The sequence below is a fragment of the Anabrus simplex genome, chromosome X (assembly GCF_040414725.1).
Source record: "Anabrus simplex isolate iqAnaSimp1 chromosome X, ASM4041472v1, whole genome shotgun sequence".
NCBI lineage: Eukaryota > Metazoa > Arthropoda > Insecta > Orthoptera > Tettigoniidae > Anabrus > Anabrus simplex.
The window spans coordinates 190,334,318-190,346,628 of record NC_090279.1 but is presented as its reverse complement, the minus strand read 5'-3'; the positions used below and the strand labels follow the sequence as shown (position 1 = coordinate 190,346,628).

Here is a 12,311-nt window from a genome sequence, read left to right as displayed (position 1 = left end):
CTCTCACATTTCTCCCCTGAAGAACGGCTATTTTGACATATGCACACTGCTCAACACGGGTTACTTCCATCTCACACGACGCTTGCCATACAACTGATTTCGCAGTGTTCTCTGTGCTACTACCAGCAATCACAGAGCCATCTGTTGTTGCAAACACACACTATGCCTGCATAGCTTCCACCCAACAAATAGCAGTTTGTGATCTGCTCAGATATCTGCAAGAAGAAAAATAGTTACAATGACTTTTGCCCCAACCCTTGTATATAAATAAAACTACAATCTTTTTCTGTCCATTTTGGATTTTCACCTAAGATTTTGTTTTTATATTCAATTATCTGTAAGTGGTGGAAAGTGAGTTCAGTTCTATTATTTTGTCTGTATGTCTGCTTCTTTGCTTGTTATTGTCAACATGATGGCAAAACAGCTGGACAGAATTGCTTGAAATTCATCGTTTAAGTTCAGGGAGTGGTGGTGGTGATTATTGTTTTGAGAGGAAGTACAACTGGGCAACCATTTTGTAAGTTCAGAGAGATCCAGAGAATGACCAAGACTATTATGTTATTAGCAGAACCCAGATTTCCATGCAATGCATGTTTTTAAATAAGGTGGTTACACTGCACATCATCATCATCATCATCATCATCATCATCATTATCATCATCATCAATGTCCCACTCCAGTCACCTGGGAGTGGTTAAACAAGCCTCCTCCACTCCTTTCTGTCCTTCCACTTTTCCTGCTCCATTACTTCCGCCACATCCAATCCAGCTTCTCTAATGTCCTTCCATATCTGATCCATCCACCTTCTTCTTGGTCTTCCAACTGGTCTCTTTCCCTTAACTTCTCTTTCCAATTCCCTTCTTGCTATCCATTCATTTCCCCATTCTTTTTACATGTCCGAACCATCTCAGTCTTGCTTTCTGTATATTCTGTACTGACAGTTCTATATTTAGCTCTTCTCTGATTTTAATATTTTGGATTCTATCTCTTCTTGTCTTTTTAACCGATGTTCTTAAAAATTTCATTTCTACTGCTTGGATCTTACTATCTTGTCTCTTAATAGTTACCAACGTTTCTAGTCCGTATGTTACAATTGGTATAAAATACTGTTTATATCATGATAATTTTGTTCTCTTGGGTACTTTTTCATCCCATAAAAGCTCTCTGACTTGATGATAAAATTTTGTACCTTTACTTAGTCTGTTATTAATTTCAGGATTGATTTCATTTCTTCCATTAATAATGCTACCCAGATCTGTAAACTGTTATACATTCTCTAACTGTTCTCCGTCTATGTTCACTTGGAAATAGAAGTTATGGGAAAGAGACCATTCGGAAGACTGAGAAGAAGGTAGATGGATCAGATCTGGAAGGACATTAGAGAAGCTGGATTGAATGTGCCGGAAGTAATGCAGCAGGAAAAGTGGAAGGACAGAAAGGAGTGGAGGAGGCTTGTTAACCACACCCGGGTGACTGGAGTGGGACATTGATGATCATGATGATGAGAATAGACATTTTATATATTGTACCAGGAACTGTTCCAGCCCTGTACATTGTTTTATAATTGCCGGAATATATGGAAAAGGGACGGCGATAATATGTGTTCGTATGCCCGACATCTTGTGCAAGCATGATACGAAGCTCCTCGTGGCGAGCTGGACACGTCACGAGCAATGAACCTGCGGGTGACGTCACTGCCACATGTTGTGCGCCTCTCTCTCGAATGTACTGGAAGGAAAATTTCTAACTTTTTAGCCGATAAAGTTACAGAAATGAGACATACATCACCGTTCTACATGTTCTGAACGTAAACATATGTCAATTTCAATAAAATTCATCACGGCATTCAAGAGATATAAGCGAGAAAGGAATGACACTTCCCCCAGTGACGTGGCAAGCAACCTTGGGTCGTACGGAATATAAGCAGCAGACCAGACCGTAGCAATTCAGTTCGCATTCTTCACAGCTGGCTCACATGTCATGCTGCACACGACGAGTTGAACTCAGTATTCATACTGCCGGACATCGTAATACATATATAACTTTGACTGCAAGTTGACACTTAGTTTCTGTGAATACCAGTGAGTAACTTATAAATTGTTGGACTTGCAATTCATCAGACATTCAAACTTTGGAAATTAACGTGTGTACAACATCGGAGTCATAAGACTTATAATATTTCACCAATATTTGAACTTGACAAATATCTCAATTTTCGTGTGAATAACTATAACTAACTTGAAGTTAGCACAGCTACTTTAAATTGTAATGATCTTGAACTGTTTCAACTCCGAATATCGTGAGCGTGGGTCACAACACATTGACTATTTTGAGTATTATCAGAGCCTAGAACACTTTAATTTGTAGAAAGATTGTTCGCGTATCGTCATAACAGACTGTACCATTTGAAACAACCTGTGTGGATAGACTGTATAATGAACTTCGTAATTCAGTAATATTGTGAAGTATAGAATTCATGCACGAATACTTGTAGAACTGTGATAGTGAGAAGGAACATTATGAGATATTACGAGAGAGAGCTATTTATTTATTTATTTCTTTGCTGTGAAAGTGAGCCATGATAAACTGTACTTCGAACTAAAGTTATTTTTGACAATACAAACAGTGTGCAGTAAGTGTCAAGATGAACTGTGCAGGGAAGTGTATTTTCTCATTATTCGTAATTTACAATAATAGACAGTGCTCTGATGTATTTCTCATTCAGTGAATGGTGATTATTTATGAGACAGTGATAATCAGTTCTAACAGTGCAAAATCAAATGGTGCACTTTTCAACCTAGTCAGTTGGACTTTCTCATGTTAAAGCCACTCTTTTAGTAACATCAGAAATCCTGACTCAAGACGACGGAGAACGACGTAGATCGACGGAGATTTGATGCGGATCAACATGGACTTGGTACTACGAGGGACAGTTCCAGGAACGTGGTACTACGGAACATCGTGGTGTTTGCTGATAGCTGAGTTCCAGATTGCTGCTTGCAGAGCAGTATTCAACTGTTCGAGTTCAACAAGAAGGCATATGTCAGGTGATATCAGTGCTTTTCCCATTCAAACATAATTCTAACTTTGAACAGAACTTTTATAAATAGTGTCATTACTGAAAAAGAAGAATGAAAGCTCTTTTACTTAATATTTGACTTGGAAAATTAATGTTTTACAACTCTTAAAGTAAAGACAGAATTTCAAATAACTGTGTGCTCTCATAATGTCGTATATTCTCATTTATTGGAACTTTAAAATATCAATTGAGTGCTTCATTCATAGTGGAAGTGTATCATAAACTCTCAATTTACAATATTTATGTAAAGTGTACAATAATTTACAAAAAAATAGGACAATACTCAGAACTTTCATTCATTCATTCATTCAACTTCGCTAATCGGCCAACTAGGGACCACGATAAGCCTCACTTTACATTCTGGCATTTGTTCATTTTTCGCTTGATCCACATCGTCTTCATTAGCTCACTGTGTTTAGCACGACGTTCTTCTGTCCATTTAGCACCAGTTGCCCGTTTTTCATCCTGGGAAGTCCCAAAAGTCTTGATGGCTGCTCTGAAAAGATTTTGGTCTTGTGCATCTTCTGCTTGTAGGCCCAGTTCTTTAAGATCTTTCTTGACATTAATGTACCATGGCATTGCCGTTTTTGGTTTTGAGTCAAATGTACTGAAAATATGTTTCGTCCATTGAGAATCGATCATGCGTCGTATATGACAGTAGAAGCGAACTCTGCCTTTACGCATTGTGTCCGTGATCTTTTCTATCTTAGAGTATATTTCTTGCCTGGATTTTCTAATGTAGATGCCATTTTTGTAGTTTGGACCAAGTATGGTGTGTAGGATCTTTCTTTCTTTCTTTCTTTCTTTCTTTCCTCTCTAAATCCGCAACCAAACATTTCTTAGACAGGATAAGGCATTCAGATGCATACAGCGATACTGGTTTGATGACAGTGTTGTAGTGACGAATTTTTGTGTTCAGGGAAAAGCACTTTTTGTTGTATATGTTGCGAGTGGTTTGGAAATTGACTTCCATTTTCTTGATTCTTGCTGCTATGGCCTCTTTCTCAAGTCCATTTTGCTGAATCCATTCCCCAAGGTATTTAAATTTATTAACACGGTTTATCGTTCCATATTTGGTGTTAAGTTGTGCCGTATCATCTTTGATATTTGACATTACTTCTGTATTTTGAAAGGAAATTTGTAAACCTGTTTGTTCTGCTACTTCCTTCAACACATTGATCTGTTCTGTTGCACTTTCGAAATTTTCTGTCATAAGGGCTATATCATCAGTGAACGCTAAGCAATCTATTTCCACTCCATTTTTCTTTGTCCCAATCCTTATGAGTTTGTAATGGTTTCTTTCTTTTAATGTCTTTTGCCACTCCTGTATTACCTTCTCAAGTAAGCAGTTGAACAAAAGAGGTGACAGCCCATCTCCCTGTCAAACACCTGTCTTGATCTCAAAGGGTTCAGAGAGGCATCCTTGGAATTTTACTTTGGATTTGGTATTAGTTGGTGTTGCCCTTATTATCGCCAGCAGTTTCTCATCGACTCCCATTTCTGCAAGGATATTAAGCAACACATCACAGTCGATGGAGTCGTATGCTTTCCTGAAGTCTACAAATGTAGATACATAGGTTCGACCTCTCAGCATATGGTATCTTATTATGGTTTTTAGGTTAAGTATTTGTTCTGCACTTGATCGGCCTTTCCGAAAACCTGCTTGGTATTCCCTGAATTTGTGTTCAACTTGCTGTTCTAGTCTTTCAAGGATGGATAGTGACAGGATCTTGTAGGCTACTGACAGAAGAGAAATTCCATGGTAATTGTTTACATCTCTTATATTTCCTTTCTTGTGTAAAGGATTGATCAAGGCTAGCTTCCAGTCCTCTGGTAGTTGTTCTTTTTCCCATATATTTACAATGGTTTGGTGTAGGATGTCAATCGCTTCTTCCGGGGCATGTTTCCACAGTTCCGCAATCATGGAGTCTTCACCAGGAGCCTTGTTATTTTTCAGTCTCTTTATGTGGCGTTTGATTTCATTGTGATTTGGTGGAGAAGATGGCAGGTTCTGGCTCGCTGGTTTGTTTGTTTTGATGGGGTTGGCTGGTTTTTCACCCCAGTTTAGAACGTCGTTAAAATACTTAGCTAAGATTTTGCAGTTGTCTTCATTTGATGTTGCAAGAGTTCCATCTTTCCTTAGAAATCAAAGGGAAGGTGCCTTGTATCCTTGTACCTTCCTTTTAATATTTCTGAAGTATTCACGGGTCTCACTTCTATGAAAGTCTTGTTCAATCTTGTCCAGTAGTTACTTTTCATACTTGAGTTTCTCACTGCGTATTATTTTTGCTGTTTGTGCTTGTTGTGGTTTGTACATCTTCCAATCTTCTTCTTTTTTCAAGGTGTAATACTTTTTCCAGGCATTCAGACGATCCCCTAAGGTCTTATCGTTCCACCACGTGTGCTTCTTCCTCTTCTTGATTTCGGCCACTCTTTTGCAGCTTGTATCATCTGTTTTCTCGTGCTGCTGAAGTCTTTTTCCACTGGTTGGGCAAGTTCCTTGAATTTATTCTCTCTTTCTCTGAGCTTTTTTGTGTCGAAGCGAATTATGGTGGGTTTGTTTTTATTTTTGTTGAGAGGGATTGGCCGAAACTTGATTCTGATACATAGTGATCTGAGTCTAGGTTTATTCCCTTTTTTACAGTAACGTGCATGATTTCCGGACTGTATCTTCGAGATATAGCAACATGGTCTATTTGGAATTCTCCTACTGTTTTGTTTGGGCATCTCCATGTCATCTGTTTTCTTGGTAAGTGACGAAAGTGTGTTGACATCAGTTGGAGGTTGTGGTTATCACATAGTTCAACGAGGCGTTCTCCATTCTTGTTGGTTCTTCTGTGTGCTGGGTAGAGCCCAACAACTTTCCTGTGTTTCCGTTCACGTCCTACCTGTGCATTAAAATCACCCATTAGGATCTTGACGTGGTGTTTCGGGATTTTCGCTAATCTGGCATCCAGGACGGTCCAGAATCTATCTGTGCCTTCCAGACCTTTTTTGTTTTGTTCATTAGTTGGAGCATGTGCATTGACTAGCGTATATGTTTTATTTGCACAACGCAGGGATAGTAGGCATAACCTATCATTAACATCTTCAAAATTTGAGACTGATCTAAGGATTCCGGTGTTGACAGCAAAAGCTGTACCGAAGATAGGGGTGTTTTCCATTACTCTCTTATGGGATCTGCTCTTGAAGACCAAATACCCTTCAGACTCATACGTATCTTCGTCAGTGAAGCGAGTTTCTTGCAGAGCTATTACTGCAATTTTATTTTCGTGAAGGGCATTGGTCAGCTGTTTCATCTTACCAGTTTGTATTAGACTGTTTATGTTGAACGTTGCCAAAAAGGTCTTAGATATGAGTTTCAGCCTTCATGACTGTTCAGGATTTCCAAGACGCTCCGACTCGTCCTTAGCATGATGTTGCGTCCCCCCCAGAATCCAAACAGGATGCATGCGTCGCTTGTCGACGACGGTGGATTTCTTTGAAAAGTTGCCACCTGGGGTAATAACTTCATGTCTTTGTTTTACCATCATGCTTGAGAAGCTTTAGCCTAGCATGGAGCAAATTGCTCATTCTGAATACAACCAAGGTTGTTAGCCCTGGAGAGCCTCAAGATGTTCTCCAGTTGCGGGCAGGCATTACCTCCTTACCCGAATCGTTATGGTTTTCCCGCCAATACTCGGGTGGCTGATTGCAGTGGTTTCCCACTGGGCGATGGGTTCGCCACATCCCTACGCCAGACTCAGACTTTATACTAGAAGATCAGATTTAATTTCAAGTGTTTCATATTTGAGTTTGATGTGTTTACAAGAAGGACTTAGCAAATTTACTTTATTTAATTTATGTAGAAAGCGTAATCTGAAATTGCAAGTGCCAATAGAAAAAACTTTAGGATTTCTTATTTACTTACAACATGCTTTATTATTAATTTATGCCATGAAAGTCATGATGGACATAACTGATTGAGAAAGACATTATTCAGTTGAATTTTACTTGATCAACTTGATTTTTCGATATTCTGTTGTTGAAACTGGGATTTATTTTCTAGTAAATATTTATGATTCGGCGATATAATAGGGTGACCTTCCAGAGATTGAATAAAGGAAAGAAAGATATAATATCTATTATTTCGCCTTGCAATCCTCTCTCTCTGTACCTTCTCCTAAGGACTAGGCACCCCTCAGAAAGACCTCATGCTTTTTAAAATCAACTTTTCCTGGTACAATATATATATTGTCAATACAGAACTAATACTTTTATGAAATAAACAAAACATTCATTGAAAGTACATATATTTGGTCATATTTTCTACTTTTTGGGTCATATTTAGCTATTTTTATGAGCCTGTTTGGATTATATTTGAAATCCTTAACATCTAAACCCTTTTGTGCCAGCTTTTATAGTTTTGAAATTTTTGAAGGAATTCTGGTATGCACTTTTTTTTAAATTACACACTTTTTTTTGAGGGACCCAGTACTGGAATGAAACGGCAGACATATTCTATATCAAATATTCTATCAATTATCTTGCAATATGATTCACTTGGAACTTACCAGGTAATCAACAGGTACTTTGAACACCACATCTTCATTAGGTCCTTTCGGCATGAAGATGGGCTCCTTGGGGCGGTCGAACACATATTCGATGCTATGTGGATCGTTGAGAGGGTTGATTTCAAATTGCGGCTGTAAAATGAATGAATAAATGAATAAATGAATAAATAAATAAATAAATAAAGAATTAGAGTATGTGAAGCTGGATCTGTCCCTGTAATAATTAAGAGGGGAATTCCTCAAGGCAGTATAATTGGATCTTTATGTTTTCTTATATATATATATATATATATATATATATATATATCAATGATATGTGTAAAGAAGTGGAATCAGAGATAAGGCTTTTTGCAGATGATGTTATTCTGTACAGAGTAATAAATAAGTTACAAGATTGTGAGCAATTGCAAAATGACCTCGATAATGTTGTGAGATGGACAGTAGGGAATGGTATGATGATAAACGGGGATAAAAGTCAGGTTGTGAGTTTTACAAATAGGAAAAGTCCTCTCAGTTTTAATTACTGAATTGATGGGGTGAAAGTTCCCTTTGGGGATCATTTTAAATACCTAGGTATTAATATAAGGAAAGATCTTCATTGGGGTAATTACATAAATATGATTGTAAATAAATGGTACAGATCTCTGCACATGGTTATGAGGGTATTTAGGGGTTATAGTAAGGGTGTAATGGAGAGAGCATATTTGTCTCTTGTGAGACCCTAACTAGAGTATGGTTCCAGTGTATGGGACCCTTACCACGATTACTTGATTCAGGAACTGGAAAAAAATCCAAAGAAAAGCAACTCGATTTATTCCGACATAAAGAGTAGCGTTACAAAAACGTTGCAAAGTTTGGGCTGGGAAGACTTGGGAGAAAGGAGACGAGCTGCTCGACTGTGGTATGTTCCGAGCTGTCAGCGGGGAGATAACGTGGGAGGACATCAGTAGACGAATAAGTTTGAGTGGTGTCTTTAAAAGTAGGAAAGATCACAATGTGAAGATAAAATTGGAATTCAAGAGGACAAATTGGGGCAAATATTTGTTTATAGGAAGGGGAGTTAGGGATTGGAATAACTTACCAAGGGAGATGTTCAATAAATTTCCAATTTCTTTGCAATCATTTAAGAAAAGGCTAGGAAAACAAGAGATAGGGAATCTGCCACCTGTGTGACTGCCCTAAATGCAGATCAGGATTGATTGATTGATTGATTGATTGATTGAATGATTGATTGGATTGCACTAAATAAACATTCAGAGACATAATTGCACAACCAAACAGATCTGTAATTTACTTCTAACAGTGTCCTTGTAATGACAAGTCATTCATGCACCTTAATTGTGTTCTACCATCATTTTACAACTACAACCACCCCCGCCATCGGCCAATCCTTGCTACGCTACTGCTCGTATGTGAAGGGAACTGAGAGAACGAGTTTCAGGTCCTATGGAAAGGTTAAAGTTCTGGAAGGGAATAGTGATCCACAATATTGTAGAGCCAAGACATATCCTCAAACTGGCAAAATGCCTATTACAACAACTTACAAATTGGTATAACTCTATGAACCTCAAGAATAGGGACTGGGTTTATATGTTTCTGTGCTCAATGTCTTCAGAATTTTTTTTCTGTGAATAGTGTTACCAGTAGTAGAGCATGAGAAAGGAAACTGGGTAGGCACATATACTAATGCTGTACTTATGGTGGGGTTACGACTGCATGTAGACGTAAAGGTAGCATAGATAAAGACTTACTCACTCACCGAGCATAAAGAGAGCATTGTATCAGAACTAGTAAATTTACAGCAAGTCATCCTTTCTTTGGGAGACTTTACATAATCAATTCAAAGAACATAATTCAAATTTACCGTATTTACTCATGTATTAGACCCTCCCCTTGGCTTTTCGAGACGAAGAAAATGAAAAAAAAAAAAAAAAAACTCGCCTACAAGACCCCCCCAACGTAATTCATCAGAGAAGAACAATGATTCAGTTTTGAAGCAGCTACAAGCCTTATGCATCTCTGATGACATCACACAAATTTGTGAATAGTTTCGTCCGTATGACCCACGCAATGAACACACACGTCAAAGTCGTGTGGTACATCTGTGTTTTGTAGTTAAGAAATTTCTGCTTCCGTAGCATAAGCCTACTGCAGCTCTGATGATGTTGCATAAATAGGTGAACAGTTTCATGTCTGAACCACGCATTGCAACCACACATCAGTCATGTATATATGTCTGTGTTTTGTAGTTAAGAATGTCCGCCACATAATGGTTAGCACAATTAGCTGTTGTTCTCGGGAGCCTGAGTTCGATTCCCCGGACCATATTGCCAGAGATTTACGAATGGCAGGAAGGTTGATTTGCAGTAAAAATGGTACATGCAACTCCCTTCCACTGGGGCCGGTCTAAAAAATAGCTCCACCACCTTGGTATGAGGAAATGAGTTTACTTTAATTTAAAAATATTCACGGTTGTTGCTAGGCCGATTAATATAGCCAGGCGAGATCATTAACAAAGTGATCGTTTAATATCTCGTAACTCAGGCCAATATAGGGTTTTTTGGGAGAGAAGTAGGTTTAAAACGTGATAAAAACAATCCAATCACAATTGTTTTACTCGCCAATGTACCAAACAAATAATAATAATATTGAATTTTTTATTTCTCCCCTTACTTTCAACGATTTTTGAAGATGCCAAACAAAACATACTAGGGTATACGTTAATAAAAAATGGGAGACAAAGAACATACAAAATTAATAATAAAACATTTATTGCAGCAAAATAGCCATACATTAGTGAAAGGTGTTATAACAATTTAACACTTGCACCATTGGACGCATAGTCTCTGATTGATCTAGTCCTCTTGTTGCAGAGTTCTAAGTGATATCGTTCACATAACTGTCCACATAATGTACACTTGCATGAGTTTGATGGTTCGTGGTATGTTGTGTTTTTGCAGATGACATAATGGAATCCATGTACTGCAAGTCTTGTATACACGTGCCTCGTCTCAAAATTTGCTCCTGTCCATGTACGATCAATCATGGCCCCAGTTCCATAGAATTCCGTGGGTACTTCTTCTCTTTTCCTTATTAGTGTCCTTAGTAGGTTCTCCGATGCCGTTGTGTTAGGCAGGGTGTACATTGTCCTTAAATCCTCTATGAGGAAAGTTTCCCGCGTGAGAAGGTAGACTAATCTGGATCTTGTTGTTTTTGCCACTCCGATTGCTCTTTTGATGTATGTTGCTTTAACTCTTTCCAGTGTTGCTAAGTTCTTTTCATTCAGGTGTGTCCATATAATTTCAATGCCATACGTAAGTATTGGAACAATTTTCGATTTGAAGAGCGCCATTGCTGTGTCAAGACTTAGTGTTCTGATGAAGCTTATGTCGTTTATCACTCTAACTGCTTGTGTCGCTTTCTCTATTGTGTGTGTAGTGAAGCATTTTGCAGACGGCTGGAGTGTTATCCCTAGATATTTGTATTCTTTGGTGATCGATATTATTTTCCCATCTAAGGTGATTCTTGTCGATTTTGGTATTTGCCCTCCTGATCTGAACACCATCATTTCCGTCTTCTCAGTGTTAATTACGAACTTGTGCTCAATGCACCATTTTCCCACTTCGTCTATAGTGTTCTGCAGTTTCTTTAAGCTTTTTGAGCCAATCACAATATCATCCGCATAGGCGAATGCTGCTACATCTTCATTTTGCGCAATTTCCATAATGTCCTTCGCTGCCAGGATGAACAGCAGAGGGCTTAGTGGGTCCCCTTGGAGTACACCATTTGGTTGAATTATTGGTCCTGAAAGGTCTAGGCTGTCCGAGATTCTTATCTTGTTCCATTCATTTATGGAGTTTATGATTCTTGTCCAGGCGCTGTCTCTTCCTAGAGTTTCCTCGAGCTTCCTTTGTACTAATGCTTGGTCCAGGAGATCAAAGGCTTTTGTGAAGTCTATAAAGATTGCATAGTATTTTTCCTTCTTTTCGATGGCTTCCCATATGTTATTTAGCAGTAGTTCCACCGCTGCAAGAGTGGATCTTCCTCTCCTAAACCCGAATTGAGATTCTGGGAGGTGCTCTTCTACTGTGTCTCTTATTCTTTCTGTGATTAGTTTTGTGAATACCTTAAAAGGATTGTTTTCCAGGGCTATTCCTCTGTATTTATTTGTGTCCTTTGGGTCTCCTTTGCCTTTGAAAATTACCTTTACTATTGATTGTCTCCACTGATCTGGGATTTTGGCTGTTTCTATGCATTTATTGTAAAGTTTCGTCCAAATTGGAGCTAGTAGATGAGCCGTGTCTTTCAGGTATTCATTGTCTATCATATCCGATCCTGCAGCTTTTTTCTTTTTTGTGGATTCAATAATGTTTTGAACCTCAGTTGTAGTAAGTGGAGACCAAGCTGCCATCTCATGCGTTGTATGCACTTGGTTGGTTTCCGGTGTTCCTTCTCTTCCTTCTTTGCTGAGGGTGTCTTTGAAATGTCTCGTCCATTCCTCCATGCTGATATAGTGGGTCTGTGCCTGCTTTCGAGGGTGGATTGCTATGAATGGGTCTCTCCTGGCTTCCTCAACTATTCTTCTTCCTTCTTCTTCCCTGTATGCCGTTTTCTTCTCCCGTGTTAGTGTTTTGTAGCATCTTCTTTTCTCGGTGTATGTCTGGAGGAGTGTATGATTC

The 12,311-nt window shown here is 38.6% G+C and overlaps 1 protein-coding gene across 2 annotated transcripts in view; it reads right to left on the bottom strand.

Annotated features, from left to right (window-relative positions):
• Nucleotides 1–12,311, bottom strand: part of LOC136886481 (phenoloxidase 2) — a 127,290-nt gene that overhangs the window by 104,964 nt on the left and 10,015 nt on the right. For both annotated transcript variants that reach the window (XM_067159284.2, XM_067159282.2), the window contains exon 2: nt 7,633–7,764. In XM_067159284.2, the coding sequence (XP_067015385.2) occupies nt 7,633–7,764 (132 nt within the window). The remainder of the gene's footprint in view (nt 1–7,632; nt 7,765–12,311) is intronic.